Here is a 19,674-nt window from a genome sequence, read left to right on the forward strand (position 1 = left end):
CGGTAGCATCGACGAAATCCGATCTTACCTTTTTACTTTTCAAAGTTAGGACAAGTTTGAAGTTCCTTGTGATTTTGACACTGGTGAAAATAAATGATCACTAAGTTCAACGAAAATCCTACTTTTTAGAAGACTTAGTTAATTTACAGCGTTTTTCCGCGACATACTACATTCTCAATTCAGATTGAACGGTAAATCACGAAAAAACAAAAATTCGTCAAGTTGAATTAAAGAAATATCAATCGAGAACCTTGCTTTAAATTGAGATTATCCTTTCCAGCAAACCAAACACCAATCTACATTGTGGGATTGTCATGGAAAACCAAAACCAAATTTGACAGACTAAATTGTCATAGAAAACGCAATTTTTACAATCCGGATTGCAACTTGACAATCTAGACTGTCCCAAAAAAACACTTTTAGGTACATTTCTACTTGCTAGACGTGGAAAAATCCACAGAAACCGGCAATTTTAATTCTTACTTATACAACGCTGTAGCACAGACCACCCAACTAAAATTAAGACTTCTGTGATTGGAAAGCTAAACCACTCATTCTAAAAATGAATTTTATGGCAAAAAGGGACCACCTCAAGGGGCGTTGACGTCGGCAACTTTTGTCTCTGTGGCCCCCTGGTCGGTCCTAAAAAAAATTGTGCGTGTCGCAGCTCGCCTATCTTTCCAAATGAACACAGCAAAAAGGTGGTCCTGGTTAAATCAAATTTTGCACAAATCTTTCGAAACAAATACGGTCCAAACTTTTTGTTAATTCCGCTAACTTTTTAAAAATTCTCATCATTTCGTCCATGACAATAAGGAAAATTTGTATCATGAAAGTGCTACAAATTGAAGCACGGGCTACATTGCTACAGATAATGCAATGGTGCTAAAATAGTTTTTTCGTGCAAGAGTCAGACAAAGTTTTGTCCCAGTCTCGAATGGTGAGTAGTTGCAGGTGCCATTAGCCGTAGTCTTAATTAGTCGCAGCCCCAAAAAGTCACAAGTAGTAGTAGGAGGCCACCAAGTTTTTTTTTTTTTTATGAACAGCTAGAAGACTCGTGTCCAATATACACAGCAATCTTTTAGAGAAAAATTAAACAGAAAAAGATAACTGTTAAATAAAACAGCGCTATAAATAACAATATTCAATGGCTATTAGTTTCATTGAACAAAGATAGTATTGCAAATATACAAATCAATCTTTTGCATTTCGAAAAGGTTTATGACAGTTAGTGATACAATCAGAGGAAGGGTGCAATTCAGATCGCAAGAAGAGATGGCTAAGGGGTAATAAAGCTTCCAAACCAGTAAAAGATCTAGGGGGATTTTTCTAGTTGGCCATCGTTAAGTGAAAATTCTAAATAGCCACAATTATACTGGTGTCTCAGTTATGGACGTTAGACATACCTAGTCATTTACAATTAGAAAGTTCTATTTCGCTTATTTTTCTCACGCTAGGAATTTTAGGTTCTTTTTCCTTATCAGATATTAGAAGTTAAATTTTAGATCCAGCTACAAAACGGTTTGAACTTCGGTTAATAAGGTATTTTAGAAATTATTTAGTGCAAAATATTTTTATAAAATAATTAATAAATACCGTGATATTATTCTTATATGCTTGAGAACAGTGTCACATTTTGTTGCTTTTTTTGTAGCTAGATTTCTACCAATTTACTCCATCCTAGAGTTTTTGCTCACTACTTTCAAAAAATTCTCACAGAGATAGTCATTTCCCGTAAAATAAGCGCACGCCTTTCTGTGTTTATTCGATATGAATGCTGCTATTCAGAACATAATAGTCAAGATTTACTGAATACATTCCATTGTAAGTTTGCATTCATGCTTTTAAATGATGACTGCAAAATCGTTAAAGAAACTAAACACAATATCGATTTTAAAGTGCTCCAACTTTTGATATTTTAGCAATCATCTGTTTTCCTCTATTGCTATTCGTTTCCTCTTTCTGTTGCCTTTTTATTTTTCTTCTATTTATTTTTATTCTATTATGATATTAATGATGTAGACATCTTTTAAAGCGTTGCCTTGTTTTCCTGGGTTAATTTTTGGATGTTTCGAAATACTGATAATAATTCTTTCAACACTGTAGATTCTTCAGTTTCTGTTCAGATTTCATTTGAACCTGTGGCGAGGTTGTTTCCATATAATGCATTTCAAATGTTTTCACAGAGACACGGCCTTGAAGCAACAATTCATTAGCTGCTTCCAGATTTTTCAGTTTCCGCTCAAATTGCCTATTCAAGAAAATATTTCATTGCAACAAAACATTTGTATATTCTATTCTTATGATTATACAAATAAATGGAGGTATTAAATAAAAATTGAGCTTCACCAACCAGAGAAACAAGAGAAATACATTCAATGATGCATAGTCAACGCGCAGATTTAAATCTGAGAATCTTCCACGATACGGCTCATCATTTAATCTGAACAGCTTTAAATGGAATTAAGTTTCCTTCTGTTTGTAAAAAATACTATTCTGCAAGAGTTTTGTATTATAAAAATAAAAACTTTTTCTTACAATGAGATTTTATATGACAGTTCAGATTCGATTTATCTGAAAATTCTCTCTTGCATAGACCACATTCATACGGTTTCTCACCTGTATGCAGTCTTTGATGTTTTTTCAAATTGTCCGCTCGAGAAATGCTCTTCCTGCATACATCACATTTAAACGGTTTTTTCACTGTATGAATTCTTTCATGTCTTTGCAATGCTGAATGAAAGTGAAATCTTTTATCGCATATACTACACTGATAGTCTTTATTGCAAATTTTCCTAAGCAAGCCATTAGAAGCTTCCATAAACGTATTGGTATTGTTTGGTGAAGTATCCACAAGTCCTACAACAAAATAGAATAAAGTGGGTGGGAAAACCTAAAACGCTAGAATAAAATATCTTCAATCATATATCCTAAAGCAATCACAAAAAAATCAGACAAATTAAGAAAAAAAAAAATAATAGCAACACAAAAAGCTTTGACAGATTCCTGTTGCTATAAGCATTCTAAAAATAAACTCATTAATATTGCATCAACAGATTTTGGGATTCAAATAGCAAAAATATCCCTGTGTTAAGAAAAAAAAAGGAGGGAAAACTTGTACTTGCAATTAATTAAACTTTAGGTTAAAGGTAGATTTAATAATTTGTGTTTCTTTGTTGATATTTTGAGAAAAACAAAAAAGGGACAAATAAAAAAAAGTGGCCTTACAAACATATCCTTCTTTCTTACATAATTGCATTCAAAAAGAGCTAGAGCAAACTCTAAAATTCCTTTATTATTTAATTTCTTTTCTTTGACATTGTAATTAACGTTTAGAAGTTATTTCATTAAAGCTGAAGTTTCATGTACACAAAATCCCTGGAATCCAAAAAGAGTGATGAGAGTAACTCCTTCTTATGAATAATGAAAAAAAAAAAAAAAAAAAAGAAAAAATGCACGTCATAATTCACCGATTAGCTGTCAGGACACGTAATTGTTAGGACTCATTAATCTTTGTTTTAATTTTACGATATTTTCACATCTTGTTTTGGCGTTCTCCCGTGAAAAAACAGTTCCAGATGTCCAGACTCTAAAGAGCAGTTGGAACTTCATTATATTGTACACATAAAAATAACTGATAAGGCAACAAGCAGATGGAACGAAGAAAAGGCGATAAGCAGTCAGAAACGTGATTTTCAATGCTCATAAATACTTGGAATACAATTATATTATATATAGAAATACTAATCCATCAGCCGATTAGCAGCCGAAAAACGTAATTTTTTAAAGCTCGCAAGCCGTTGAAAGCAGTTGGAATCTGATTTTATTATAGATAGGAATAAAAACCGATCACCCGACCAGCAGTCGCAAAACGTGATTTTCGAGGTTCGCAAGTCGTTAGAAGCAATTGGAACACCATCATATACCACCATATATAAGATAACATCCCTCCAATATACCCCATTACCTTGTGTTGACCCTGTTAGTATAAAAATTAGTTAATTACTGAAGCTAGTTCAATTTCTAACAAGGATATGTACTAAGCTTGAAACTTTTAGTTTCCTTTTTCAACTTTTTGAATTGTTGCAATCCCTTTTTATAATAGAGAATCATCATTTGTAATAATTGCATGTTTTCGTTTTTTAAGTCTTCCTACTGACATTATATATAAGTGTTTGCATTCAAACCTGTTAGCTCAACCACGTGGCGAGTTGATTTTATCTAAAAAAAAAAAACCTAATTTTAAAATTTCAGGCACCGTATGTTTTTGCAGTTTGCATAATATCTTTAGTGATTCTGAACTAAACTTAAAAAATTTTCAGCTTTTTTCCACGTCTTAAAAAGACATTTCTTTTCTTATAAGTATCAAAAAGAGGATCCTTTTCGACAAATCGACTAGGGCTAAATCGAAAGCAGGTTGTCTGTGGTTGGGATGGGAGAATGTCGTAAAGAAAAATTTGAGGGAAATGAGAACTTCCTGAAAGGGTGTTAAGTGGAAGACACTGGATACATAAGGATGGAGGAGGAGCGTACCTGTGTTAACTTGAGGTGGCTTGTTACTGCGGTGAATTGGTATCTTAATGCCGGAAAATATGATCTAGATAGATATATCGAACAAGAAACTGAAACAAACCACATTGCGCAAGAAATGAGACCTAAAACTTAAGATTAACACAGTATTAAGCTGTTGCAGAATTTAGATATTTTAGTAAGTTACGATTGAATAAGGAAAGCGTTAAACAAGAAGGAGGAATCTGTGTTCCAATTCAATTGAAATTGTTGATTTGTCACCCTATTACTTGACACTAAAAAATAAAACGATGATTATGCCAATTTCAGATATTTCAGAGGGCACATGGAACAGATGATATTAAATTAGTCCAAACAGCTGAAGAAAAGGACATGACAAGAAAAATCTGAAGCAATGATGCACGAAAATGAAGCGCAAGCGAGATCTGGGGCTACAAGGCACTTGACGACCAGTATCACAACGAATACATTGAATCGTAAATAAAATCTGCGATTAGAAGCACCAGTAGATCCAGGGGGCCAGGAGAGCCCTCCAGGATCTTTCTGGCACCCTCTTTCCCTGTTTTTTTCTTCATTTTTTTACTCTTTTTTAGAATAAATTTGTCAATTTCGTCAACTATTGGCACCATTGTCTCACCCCCCCCCCCCCCGAGAAGTTGCTCATTGGCACGCTTGTCATACTGCCCCCCCTCCCCCAAGATTTTATATCTTGGAATATATATTATACATATATATACATATATATATATATATATATATATATATATATATATATATATATATATATATATATATATATATATATATATATATATATATATATGACGACATCAACGAACCTTATAATATATGCCGTTGGAAGACAATCGACAGCGACAATCAATATATGCAAGCCTGTCGAATAGATTGGCTACGCTGCAGGCTTGTATTTTTCCAATCGAATAACAGTTTCAATAGTGTAAAAGAAGAAAGCCCTTAAAAACTTTTCATTAAAAGCAAAGTTTATTTGAATAAATGCAGAGGCATACTGCTTTATACAGGCTTCAATATTATACCCTCTCGGCGTTCCTCTTCAGACGAGAGTCGGCCCTTATAGACATGGGTCTGACCCTTTGAGTTCTCATTGCAAAACTTTCCTTGGAAATCAGAGTTCTTTTATTCAACAATAAATTCAAAATTACCCCCTCCCCCCCTTGAGGCACCTCAGCCAAGATAGGCCTGACAATTGAAAGAAATCCCTCACCTCAAAGGTCCCAAAAATGAGAAGTTAGACAAAAAGTACCACCTGGTTTCAAATCCCTTGTACCCAATAAAACTTCTCAAGCTCTAAAAAACATACAAACCTAATTGGGAGATACCAAATTTAGCAGAATCCATAAAAAAAACTTTAACTAGAAATTCTTATAAAGGTTCCGAAGGAGCGCAAACTATAGGAGCGTGTTTCTGATTATATTGCGAACTATCAGAGGATAAAAGGCAGACTGCAGTGATGAAATATTAGACATCTGTTAGTTGTTAGAAGTACAAAGTTGATTGGCAGATCGATCTGGAATAAAATATTTATTATCACACAGGGCAACAGGAATATGGCCGTGCAAACAAGGGGAAAGTGAAAGAAGCACAAGATAGCGAGTACGCAGATTTCATATCAAACAAGGGTTTTAATGAAGAGTGGTTGTTTTCCTGTATAATAATCCTTCCTTTATCAGAAAGTTCTGAAAACTTCTTTAGGAACTAGTGAAACTTGACATCCACACTACAGGAATATTCGAAACATCAGACTGAACTAGGCTATAGAAAAGTATTAAAAGTATTGACACTGAAAGAGTGTTCACTTTACTTAAAGGGTATAGATTTACATCATTCAGCTTGTCTGTACTCTGACCAGAGTCAAGAGCCGGACGAAAAGAATTCCATGCAGTTGTGCGTACACGCTCAACTGAATACTTTGTTCTAAAACCAAACTAAAAAATTATGAAAAAGTGTGGTTTGAATGCTGAAAATCAAGAAGTCAAGAAATTACTGTTTTGTTCAAGTAAATTACTACGCACAGATGAAAAAGGGATGTGGGACGATAATTTTTGGGATCATTCCGTAGCCCACTCCAAATAATTGCTTACTTGCATTGGTTTCCTAATGTTTACATTGTACTCAGAGGATTTTCTATACTAAGATATTACTTCTTTCTATAACAAGATTACAATTTATCCTTCTAGCGAAGCAAATTGTAAACTTCTCAATGTGCTAGAAAAGTTAAAGTCGAGATCCACACAAAAACAGCTGAAAAGATAAAAAAATTACATAAATAAACTTTGTAATAAAAATATAAACAAATAATACATTATCAGGCAAATATTTGTCACCCATTTAATGACAAACATTTTGAATAATGAATTGGCATTGATGAATATGCTCATTAATGTCAATTTCATTATTAGTATATTCAAAAATTTTTGATGAATATGTAAATTGAAAAACAAAAAACTTAAAGACTCTTAAGTGAACAAAATTAATTCTGTATTTGTATTTGAGTCTAGAGCTTTCAGTAAAAATAATGCTCTACACTATGAAATATATCACATAAGAACAATTATATTATGAGTATATTTTAAGATATATTAAAAACTTCTGATAGGCATTAGATACCAGTTTATTTTTTCCAAATCATAGTCTATCATCGTAAAATCACATGATAATAAACGAATTCAGGTCTGGATTTCTAAACAATTGTAGATACTACAGTTTTCAGCTTTATAGCTACTAAAAAACAATCCTCCTCAACCGAATAACTATTTTAGCATTTAGAACAATGAAATGAAACAAGAGAAAAATTCTGTTTTCAGGTTAGTATAAATTCATAGAATTTCGTCCACTTGCCCGTCACAGTTTTTTTTTTTTTTCAATTGCTAATCATCGAACAAATTTCATTCTGTAAAAACGAGAGCTAAGAGCTCATATGGCACTTGTGACGAGGCAAGAAGAGCTAAGAGCCAAGAGCTCATATGGTATGAGCTCTAACAAAATTCTAAGAATCAAAAGATTGATTTAAAAGGATAATCAGAGGCTTAATGCCGATCAGGATTTAAAATAATAGCTCTGAGTCACGATGTCCTTCTAAATATCAAAATTCATTAAGTAAGTTATAAACACCTCATTTTTTCTAATTTTTCCTCTCCCTTTAGCCCCCTAGATGGTCGAATCTGGGAAAACGACATTATCAAGTCAATTTGTGCAGCTCCCTGACAGGCCTACCAATTTTCATCGTCCTACCACGTCCAGAAGCACCAAACTCGCCAAATCACTGAACCCCTCCCCCCAACTCCCCCAAAGAGAGCGAATCCAGTAAGGTTACGTCAATCACGTATCAAGGACATTTGCTTATTCTATCCACCAAGCTTCATCCCGATTCCTCCACTCCAAGCGTTTTCAAAGATTTCCCCCTCCAACTTCCCCCAATATCAACAGATCTGGTCGGGATTTGAAATAAGAGCTCTGAGACATGAATTCCTTCTAAATAAAAAATTTCATCAAGATCCAGTCACCCGTTCTTAAGTTAAAAATACCTCAATTTTTCTAATTTTTCCAAATTAACACCCCCCTAGCTCCTCCAAAGAGAACGGATCCGTTCCAATTATGTAAATCACGTATCTAGAACTTGTGCTTATTATTCCCATCAAGTTTCATCCCGATCTCTCAACTCTAAGCGTTTTCCAAGATTTCTTTTCCCCTCCTCCAACCCCCTATGTCCCCTGATCCAATTCGAGTCGAAAATGGAGTATCTGAGACATAAGATCCTTATATACCTTATATCCATATATATATATATATATATATATATATATATATATATATATATATATATATATATATATATATATATATATATATGGATATAAGGTATATATATATATCAAGTTTCATTAAGGTCCGATCACCTATTCGTAAGATAAAAATACCCCAATTTTCACGTTTTCCAAGAATTCCAGTTTCCCCCTCCAACTCCCTCCAATGTCACAGGATCTGGTTGAAATTTGAAATTAGAGCTTTAAAGCACAAGATCCTTCTAAATATCAAATTTTATTAAGATTTGGTCACCTGTTCGTAAGTTACAAATGCCTCATTTTTTCGAATTACCCCCCCCCCCCCAACTCCACCAAAGAGAGCACATCCGTTCCAGTTATGTCAGTCACGTATCTTAGACGTCTGCTTATTTTTCCCACTAAGTTTCATCCCGATCCCTCCAATCTAAGCGTTTTCCATGATTTAGGTTACCCCACCCCAAACTCCCCCCAATGTCACCGGCCAATGTCCCCCCATCCGGCCGGGATTTAAAATAAGAGCTTTGAGACACAATATCTTTCTAAATATCAAATTTCATTGAGATCCTATCACCCGTTCGTAAGTTAAAAATACCTCATTTTTCTAATTTTTCAGAATTAACCCCCCCCCCAACTACCCCAAAGAGAGCGTATCCTTTCCGGTTATGTCAATCATGTATATAGGACTTGTGCTTATTTTTCCTACCAAGTTTCATCCCAATCCCTCCACTCTAAGTGTTTTCCAAGATTTTAGGTTTCCCCCTCCAACCCCCCCCCCCCCCCAATGTCACCAGATCCGGTCGGGTTTTAAAATAACAGCTCTGAGACACGATATCCTTCCACAAATCAAATTTCATTAAGATCTGATCAACCGTTCGTAAGTTAAAAATACTTCATTTTTTCTGTTTTTTTCCGAATTAAGGGGCCCCCCACTCCCCCCCCCCCCAGATGGTCAAATTGGGAAAACGACTATTTCTAATTTAATCTGGTCCGATCCCTGATACGCGTGCCAAACTTCATCGTCCTAGCTTACCTGGAAGTGCCTAAAGTAGCAAAACCGGGACCGACAGACAGACAGAATTTGCGATTGCTATATGTCACTTGGTTAATATCAAGTGCCATAAAAATATCTGATATATACCTTGACTGTCAAAAGAAGTGGCGCCTGATTCCTGTATGTCAGGTTGAAGTCTACAATGTCCTGAAAAGCCAGGAAAATTACTCAAAGGCACATCTTCACGTTTAGGAAACAAAAGAACGTTTGGAACGCCAAAGAAACCCTCATTGTGACTTGGTAAAGCATCCTCAAAATCTAAACCAAAATATAAACAAAATTGACTTTAAATAACTCAACAATAAAGCTAACTAACCAAATTCAACAAAATTTCTTTTCCTTATACGTAAGTCACGAGAATTGATAATCATAAGCAGCATAATAGCACAGTGAGTTTTCAGGCACTGTACATTTTTAGTATTTACTTTTTTCCAAGATCACTTCGTATGGAAAGAATTCTGGTTGATACTTTGGAGGTGGCCCATTCAAACAGAGAATGAAATTTCAGATGTCATTTTTAAGAGACAAAAACGATAGGCCAACCAACCACCCATCTCACACACTCTTTTGCTGCTTTTCCTAAAAAGACATCGAAGCAAAATGTTCAGAACCATTTCGCCCAAAATGATAGAACGTTCCTATCACTATGCCTTTGTGTATGAAAGACTAAGACAGCAGCGTTCGAGTCCAGGGCTAAAATTTAGAAGAGATGTCAAATTGTTACATATTTGTTTTGTTACTTCGAAAGGGAGAGGTGTTTTATGATTGACAAACGGGCATATAAAGAGCATATAACCATTTTGTTCAAGATGACACAACGTTCCTATCACTATAGCTATGCGTATGAGAGACCACCACAACAGCCTTCGAGCCCAGGGTTAAAAGTTATAAGTTGTCCAATGGTTACACATTTGTTTTGTTAATTAGAAAGGGAGGGGTGTCTTGAGATTTAGAAACGGGAATATAAACAACATATAACCATTTTTCCCAAAATGATACAACGTTCCTATCACTATGCCTCTGCGTACAAAAGAACACTACAACAGCCTTCGAGCCCAGGAATAGAACTTATGCGAGATGTCCAATGGTTACATATTTGTTTTGTTAATTCAAAAGGGAGAGGTGTTTTATGATTGAGAAACCGGCATATAAAGGATATATAGCCATTTTGCCCAAAATGATACAACGTTCCTATCACTATGCCTCTGCGTTTGAAAGACCACTACAACAGCCTTCGAGCCCATGGCAAAAAAGTTACACAAGCATTTCTAATCGTTACATATTTGTTTTGTTAACTCGAAAAGGGAGAGGTGTTTTATGATTGACAAACGGGCATATAAAGAGCACATAAGCATTTTGCCCAAATTGATAGAACGTTCCTATCACTATGCCTATGTGTCTCAAATAGTAGCCTAAGATTTCTCCAAGGGAGGCGTTTTTTACTTTTTCCACCTCATTACTGTTTTAATCTCAATTTTGCAAACTTAAAAATTAAACGGGTTAGGATACCGAGCCACCCAGGAATGGATACCGAGCATCAATGATCACCTAGAAAATTGATGAAGATGAAATGTAATGTGACGAAGATAGCTCGCATTTGCTAATAGTTGGGACACGGCTTGTTAGGTCACTAATACCTGAAGCGTCTTATGATTACTATCATATTAAGCTTGTTAGGATATGGTGTATTTAAATATTTTTATTGGATTCACATATGAATACAACTCTTTTAAGGAATAAATATAGCACTGAACTGCAAAAAATCTAAGTATGCATTAATATGTTAACTGTCAAAATTCTCCGAGATTCTAATCTTAAAATTACTTATCAATTGACTTACCTAAAGGGGACTAATTTTAGATAGAGCTAATAGACTATCCTATTTTGTTGTATTTAGTTAACTATAGGAAAATATATTAATTCTTTTTTCCTTTGAAAAACATTACTTTTCTTACTTAATATCGACACGGTCTCACTACTTTATACCTGTTCAATAGAAAAGAGTTTTACAGCCTAATGTGTCTTAATCGATACGCGTAAAACGGGTGGTACAAGTTTTTGGTTCTGCTTTCACTGCAAAAACGACATTTTTTGCAATTTTTAACTTCACGATTCAGCGTGGCAATTAAGGAGATAATTAGTAAGATCAAAGCTTTCTTAATAGTTTAATAACAACAAAAATAATAATGGCACAAAATCACCATCTTTAGGAGTGAACAGACTTACGATAAAGCGAGAGAAGACAAAAAAGGCATTATTTTTTACGCCCTTGGTACCCTTATCATAAACTTCTCCGCCATGAACATTTCCAACACGGTACCCTTGCTATATACATTCAGACTGGACTTGTTTTATTTACTACCTAAATATTTATACTATCCAATACTTTATACTAATACTTGGACTGTGCTGCTAATACAAATACTATCACTTATACTATCTATACTTTATACTTATTATTATCTAAATCTTTACTAGTTCTCTGTACGTTTTTAGGTAAGTCAGATGGGTTTTTGAACATAATAATAAGAAATACAAATTATGTCAGAAAGTTCACTTCCATTCTCAGGAATACTGAATTGAAACACAGAAGGCTTGAAATTAAAATTAAGATTTAAAGATACACCAGGAGAAACCCCCGAAAGAAACATCTTCGCGTTTGGGTGATAAAAACTTCTTCACTAAAATCTGGAAATATTTCTTCACCTTCAAAAGATAATTAAAAATGAATCAACATCAAAAACTCCACAAAAACAAGAGCCAAGAGCTCATATGGCACTTGTGATGAGGTCGGAAGAGCCAAAAGCTTCTTCCCGCCAAATTTCACTACGATTTCTCCACTCTAAGCGTTTTACAAGATTTCCGGTTTCCCCCTCCAACTCCCCCCAATGTTACCAGTTCCAGTTGCAATTTAAAATAAGAGCTGAGTCAAGAGGTCCTTCTAAATGTCAAATATCATTAAGATCTGATTACCCGTTCGTAAGTTAAAAATATCTCATTTTTTTGATTTTTTCTGCATTAACCCCCAACTCCCCCAAAGAGAGCCGATCCGGTATGGTTATGTCAATCACATATCTAGGACTTGTGGTTATTCTTGCCACCAAGTATCATCATGATCTCGCCACTCTAAGCGTTTCCGAAGTTTTCCGGTTTCCTCCTCCAATTCCCCCAATGTCACAGGATCCGGTCAGGATTTAAAATAAGAGTTCTGAGACAGAGGTCCTTCTAAATATCAAATTTTATTAAGATACAATCACATATTGACCAAACAGTACATATTGCTTTCCTTTACTTTTTATTTAAAAATAAAATAAAGACTAACCTGAAAATTTTAAGCCTGGGTTTGGCATTCTCTCTCTCTTTTCGAAAATCCGATTCCCAATGAGCTTAAAAAAAGAAAAGAACAATTACCCACGAAAATATGGACAAATCTTTAGAGTTGGGATAGACTTGAATGCCAATGACATAACTACACATCTATTAGTAATATCAACCTGTTATTATTAATGTCAATTTAATTGTTAATATAAAAAAAGATCACAGCCCAAAACTATTACGCTATAACATAAAGACGGAAGGGCCAAATGCACCCATAAAAGAACACAGCAAAAGTTTTGTCAGAAGCGGATTGATCAAAATGTTTATTGAATTTCATATGACAAACCTATTCAGTCATTCACAGAAGGGGTGAAAAATCAATTACGCGTAAATAAGCATGCTTTTGAGGGTCCGTCCCCTTTATTTCGGTGAAAAACTCTTTAGGAAGTCCAGTATATGCATAATTCCACTTTATGTTGAATACAATGAAAGAAGATACATAGAATTAAAATTTAAACAAGTTGAAGAGCCCAACATACTTGCATAAAGATTTGAATAAGCATATTAGCTCAAAAAATAAGAGGTGAAAAACAAGAATAAACAAAAAAGGCTAATACAAAATTTAAATAATAATATCGATAAATACAATTATAAATATCAATCAAAAGATGAATATTCGAGTGTAGACATCATGTTTAAGTTGAGAGCAAAATGAGGATACAGTTTTCACTTGTACTAAGACATGTAACAGCAACACTCTACATAACAAACAAAAAGAAATACAAAATTCACAAAAATAATTTGTATTGTATCAGATTAACGACGCTTCTTGACTACTAAGGTCCCTGCGTCGGCCCTGCAGTGCATTGCTGTGCACAGCAAGAAGTCAATTAACTAGAATTTTACTGAAAAAACAACCTCTAATTCAATCATTTTCCTGTTTTTGACACAAAATGAGCTCCCAAACAATTTTTAGATGTGTAATGCTCAAACTGTCATTACATGTCTTTTTGCAAATTTAACGGTGGGATGACTGCAATAATGCCATTCTGAATCCATCTCAAGCTAAATATACACCTGTGCACCTACCTTACAGGCCAGTTGCAGCAAGCTCTGAAAAACTAGTGTTTTCCTTAAAACTAATCTTACTTCAGGTTTTAACAGAACTAAAATTATAAACTCAAATTTATCACTTGCACACTTTGATCACTCTATGCACATTTTGACGTTTAATCTACTATAGCTACTCAATTGTATTACCTAGAAACTATATTTTTTTTTTCTTTGTTGGAATTGCCTTTCTTTTGTTATTATTATTTAAGAATTAACGACGCTTCTTGACTACTAAGGTCCCTGCGTCGGCCCTGCAGTGCATTGCTGCACCGTGATTCGATCTCTGGGTCCCGTATTTATATCTCTGAGTTATAGCATTTACAGCATTTTAACAACCAGAATTTACTTAAATTACTTTGATTTAGTTCAATATATTTGGCCGAAATAAAAGCAGGAGCAATGGCAATAACTTCAGACGTGTATAGCATCACTCGAAGTCGCAAATAGTCATTATCACAAGAGGTAGTAGTCGCAATTGCACGCAGTAGCAGCTGCAGTCACTAACTAGTTACAAATTAAGTATACGAGAGAAAAACTACATAGCACTTTGCCCGTTTCTAAGGCAGCGCTGCAATACTTATGACAAGTATGTTAATCTCATTCAGGATTCTAATATACATGTTGAAGCATAGAAGTCTAACTTTTTTTTTTAGGTAGGACCATAGTACTTATTTTAACCCTTAAGCAATTTTAGTGGCTCCAAGCTTTTTTTCAAGATATCCTTAAATTTGGTCTCTAAATAACAATTTAATGTTCATACTGATTTAGATAACAATTACTGTGCATGAATCACCCTAAAATGAAATTTATTTTTCACTTGCTAGTTTCTTTTAAATGCATTGTCTAATTTTTGTTTACAATGTGCCATGAGCCATTGGTATGGACCATAAGCCATTACCATGATACAACTATAATTTCATTTCAGACAGAAAAAACCATGGCTTATTTTCTGGGCTGTGTATAGTAAATAACAAACCCCAGTAGCAACAGAACTTAATCATACAGCTCTACTGTAACATTATTAATGGTTGCAATAAGCAACTATCATGTCATTCATCTTCTTATATATGAAGATGCAATTTTTGTGACAAAAAACTGCTTTTATTTTAAATTTAACGTTTTGGTATTTACGAAAAGCCCGAGATATAGCAATTTCCTTTGAAATGAGCATTTTAAATGAGCAGTTTCAGCACTCTGCCAGTAGTGAAGTAGGAAAGGAAAATGATGAACGAGCACACATAAGTGCTACCCATGCAAAAAGTGATTTTTCTTGTTGTTCAATCCAAAGGACTATGAGTTTCCAGTCATTGCGATTCCTATCCTATGTTGTTCTTTTTGTTTTAATCTAATGCCATGTTTATAGCTTGTCAGTTTTCTTCTAAATAGAGTTTATGATTTTACGTTGTTATGGGCTGTTCCTTGTTCTCCTCTAGGTTGCAGCTAGTTCAAGCAGTGACTTGGTTAAAGGTAATGGTTGTAATGAAAAACTTAGTTAAAGTGATCAGACTTGAGAGTCTGATTAGAGTAAAGCCAGAACAAAAAGTCTCAATACTTTGAGACTGTGAGAGGCAAAGGTGAAATAACTTTTTTAGAGTTGTACAACAATAATTATTTTGACTTCTCCACAATAGTGTGTCATCCTAGGTTACAATTAAAGCAAATAAAAAATCAAGTGAGGGTAATTCAGGTAGTCTGAAAGCTCTGTGAGCCATTTGAAGGATATTGAAGACCAAAATATGATCCAAAATTCACTATGACCACAGGATTTGCAGACAAGTGGGAGACTTAGATTGTTCATATTATATGGGCTTTGTCTACTGGGAAAACGCACCGGATTCAGCTATTGCAGCAACCAATATTATTTACAGCTACAACTAAATACCTTTTCACTAAATACCTATTTTGCAAAAAGGAAAATGGCATTTCTTTTATATTGGTAAGTAGACTAAAATTCTTTTTACAAGGGAGACGAAGTAAAAACAACTAAGTTTGAGAAAGAACATATATTTGATAAATTGGACCTTGTTTTAGTCCCCCGCTTAAATTAAATGAACAGCCCCTATTTGTGATTTTTAAAAAGTTTTAATTTTACTCAACATGAACAGATAAAGTCATGCTTAACTATTCGTATAGTTGATTTAAAGATAGAAAAAGAACTACTAAATGAAGAAAAACCTGTTTCAAAATAAAAAGCTAAGATCAATCATGTGCTTTGATAAAAAGCTAAAAAGTAATAAAAGAAAACAAATGCTTACTTTTTCACTAGCATAATCAAAATGTTCTCCATCATTTCGAAATTGACTAGAACTATCATTCCACCCTTTGTCAATGTCTACAGCAAATTCATGTTTGATTTGCTGAAAAAAAAACCTATTCAAATAAAAATAAATATTATCATAGGATTAATATAAAGAGGATGAAAAATTTTTATCTTCCATCAAAATTATGTATTTTAGGTAGGCTACTGATAGTTGTCAAACATAATGAGAAAGTTGAGGTTTCTTTCCATAGACTTCACATCATCCTGTTCAGCAGAATACAGACTTTGATAACAGTTTCTATCACAATATAATTTATAAGAATATCCTTTTTGAATTAACTGCTGTGGTTGAAGATAGTTATTCAAGAGAAACACTTGATGTGACTGGCTATGCTAGAGCAAATTTGCCAGGACACATCTGCCACTAAAAAATAAATAGACAATACAAAAAAAGTTGCACATGGCTAGAAACCTTTAAGAACAATAAAACTTAAGGCCCTGTTCCCATCTCAAATAAACAAGAGGAAACAGTGACCAGAAAAAGCCAGTTTCCTTCTAATTTTAACTAATGTAGTAAAGATTATTTAATGCAGATTTCTACCAGGACTGAAAAAGGCCCCAACTCTGAACTATAGCATACAGTAATCCTGCAATAAAAACAGCTTCTAAAGGAGTTAAAGTTGGAAACTTGTCCATCCTCAAGCATGAGGATGGAATAAACAAGCACAACGAACCCCCCCATGACTTATTGGGGATAGATCTTAGGATCGCATAGGCAAACAAAAATATAACTCTGGTTGGATAAGGGCTGGGTAATTAGAGGATTGGTGGTGTTGAAATTGTCTGGATCTCTAAGGAGATAGAGTCTTATTAAGGAGAGAGTGCACTTGAAAAACCAGGAGAGAGCAAAAGGTATTTTTTTTTTATCTTGGATTTGTTTTGAACAAGTGTTCTGGATTTGTTTGTTTTCCTCAAAAAGTTTAAACAGATCCTGTATAAAAACATTTGGCAATGCATATTTCCAACTGACATAAGTTTGTCTTGTAATGAAAAAAAAAAATTAAAAGAATCTTCTTAACTTAAAACTAATGTATGAAGACCCTAACGTCACATTTTACACCTCAGATTATTTATAAGGACTTTGATTTCAATAATGTTGATGCCTTTATCACTGTCTCATAGGAGAAAAAAAATTATGCAGTTTTGGCAAAATCAGGGAGCACTATGATAGCCTGTTGACGGTTTGAACTAAGTAAAACCAGAATGTAAGAAAAAAGACAAGTCAGATCAATAAAGAAAATCTTAATAGCAAAATCAGCGCTTGCACCTTGCACTTATTAGTTGCTAAGTTAACAAATTTCAAGCCAAAGATATATTTTAGGTGGGGATGGAGATTCCAATGTCTAGTTATTACACAAGTATTGTGTTACCTTTTGACTTTAACCTAGGGTAGTTCATTCCTGAAATAGAAATAAAACTAAATACACAACCACTCTTTGATCACTTGATTTTAAATAATGTCAACTTCAATAAAAAATAAAATAAAAATACCATTGAGCTGCATGCAGAATTATTGGTGTTATAAGCAGAGGAACCAGTTTCAGCAGGATAGTTTATCAACTTATTATTTGAGGTATCTGCTACAGAAGGTTCTAGATTACTGGAAGAATCTTCAACCAAGGAGTTGTTCTCAGATACTGTATCAACTCTATTTCTCTTTGCAGCAGGTTCAGTCATTTGAGTATTTTGAGAGAGATAGCTAAGTTTCTGTGTCTGGTTAACTGTTTCATCAGGATCAGCAAGACCTTTAACTTTAAGCATTTCAGCCACTTTTAGCAATGAACTAGTTTGAGCTTGTGGAACAGTCACTTCACCTGTATACATAAATTTCACCAAAGATAGTAGATCTTCAAATTTTACATCCTTTAGAATAATAACAGGATGGGGATGTGAGATCCCTAAAAGCAGGGTTTCAAAGTAGGAACTACAACATGAGAGAACAAGTCTGTGACATTTGATGCTTTGACTGTCACATGATAAGGTGACATCTGTGAAATTTTCACTATTTAAAAGAGATAAAAAAGTTCCATGAAAAATATCCAGGTAGTTGTTCCACTTTAAACAAAATTCTTTGTGCTCCATTTCATGAATAGTGACTAAATCCTTGACTGACACACAAATTGCTGGAATAGATTGAAACATATAAATATTCCAAATTACAGGCATTAAAGTGGAAATTAATAATAAAGTACTCTACAAGTAGAAATTAAGCAGTAACTTAATGCACATATTTGTGTATCAAACCTCTAACATTCCATTCAATTTATAAATATACCTAGCTAGATAATAATTCTGTCTCTATGAATGTTGAAACACATGCTTTCATAATTTGCAAGAATTCTTAAAACAACATTGTCCAATTTAGTTTTTGTTTGCACCACATAAGACTCTTAGATTTAACCTACTAGCTATAGACTCATGCCCAGTCATTGTAAATGTGATGACCAGCCATATTTCCAAAACTTCTTAACTGAATTGCATTTTAGCTATTGTATTGGAATTAAGAAACAAAAAACAAGTAGTTTTATTTTAACCTGACTTTAGTGGAAAAGCTTTATAATTACATTTAGGATCATATAATTAATTAGAGAAGAAGTTTGTCTTGTTAGATAGCTGACACATAGAATTGCTAGAGGACAATACTTTCTCAAACTTTTGATACACATACATGCTGTGAAATTTAGAAACAAGAATTTGTCAGTCCTCAACTAGGCCCTAGACTCTAGCCAAATGTGGTCAGAAATGGTTGGCTAGAGTTTTACAAGCTCAACAAATCAACACATGAAATCATTTATTTGCATATGTGGATAAAGAAAGGGCTTTAGAAACAATCAGATTATTATTCTTCAACAGGTAAGATGTGCTTAAGACTCATTTAGAACTGTTTGGCTCTGTAGTAGAGATGGCAGTTAAAAAACTTTACACAAAATATAAAAGAACAGGGTTGTGACTGTGTTTGCAGCCCAGTGACACCCATTCAAATCAAGAGTGTGCTAGGATAGATAAAGAGCATAAAAAAGGCAAAGTGGTATATTCACTTTATACAAAAGCCAGTAATACTGTTTGCTATAAATTAACCAATATCTGACTTTGTTCCAACTAAAAATGGTAATAACCAAAATAAACATCAAAGTTAATTGTATGAAGATTGACCCAGCTCTAGCTAATGCTTCAATTTTCTCATTTTGGTAAAATTCTAGTTGATTGACTTTTGGCTATTTTAGAAAGGGGCTAGGTTAGGAAAATGAAACTTTCAGGGATGACTCTAAAGGCTAAAGTATGTCCTGGGAAGGTATTTAAAGGTACCCAGCTCTACTCCTTCTCCCTCTAGAGGGCCCTGAAATTTGCCTACATGACAGGTTTATTCCTGTTGAAATTTTGATAAAACAACATTTTACCTTAATTTTCAGTTACCAGTTGCCTTTTCTCTGCCTTTAGTTCAGAAAATGCAAATCCTGTTAAATGAGCAGAATTCTGAGCCATATCAATGTTTACCTTTCAAAATTTAGGAAATGTATTTG

At 34.1% G+C, this 19,674-nt stretch overlaps 1 protein-coding gene across 1 annotated transcript in view; it reads right to left on the bottom strand.

Moving 5' to 3' along the window:
- Positions 1 to 19,674, bottom strand: part of LOC136036583 (zinc finger protein Xfin-like) — a 63,247-nt gene that overhangs the window by 38,236 nt on the left and 5,337 nt on the right. Inside the window, exons 2-6 of the mRNA XM_065718887.1 lie at positions 17,645 to 18,276; positions 16,089 to 16,190; positions 12,725 to 12,788; positions 9,490 to 9,660; positions 2,522 to 2,859 (exon numbers count right to left, since the gene is read on the bottom strand). Coding sequence (XP_065574959.1) covers positions 2,522 to 2,859; positions 9,490 to 9,660; positions 12,725 to 12,788; positions 16,089 to 16,190; positions 17,645 to 18,235 — 1,266 coding nt within the window. The 5' untranslated portion in view covers positions 18,236 to 18,276. The remainder of the gene's footprint in view (positions 1 to 2,521; positions 2,860 to 9,489; positions 9,661 to 12,724; positions 12,789 to 16,088; positions 16,191 to 17,644; positions 18,277 to 19,674) is intronic.

This window comes from Artemia franciscana, chromosome 15, assembly GCF_032884065.1.
Source record: "Artemia franciscana chromosome 15, ASM3288406v1, whole genome shotgun sequence".
Taxonomy (NCBI): domain Eukaryota; kingdom Metazoa; phylum Arthropoda; class Branchiopoda; order Anostraca; family Artemiidae; genus Artemia; species Artemia franciscana.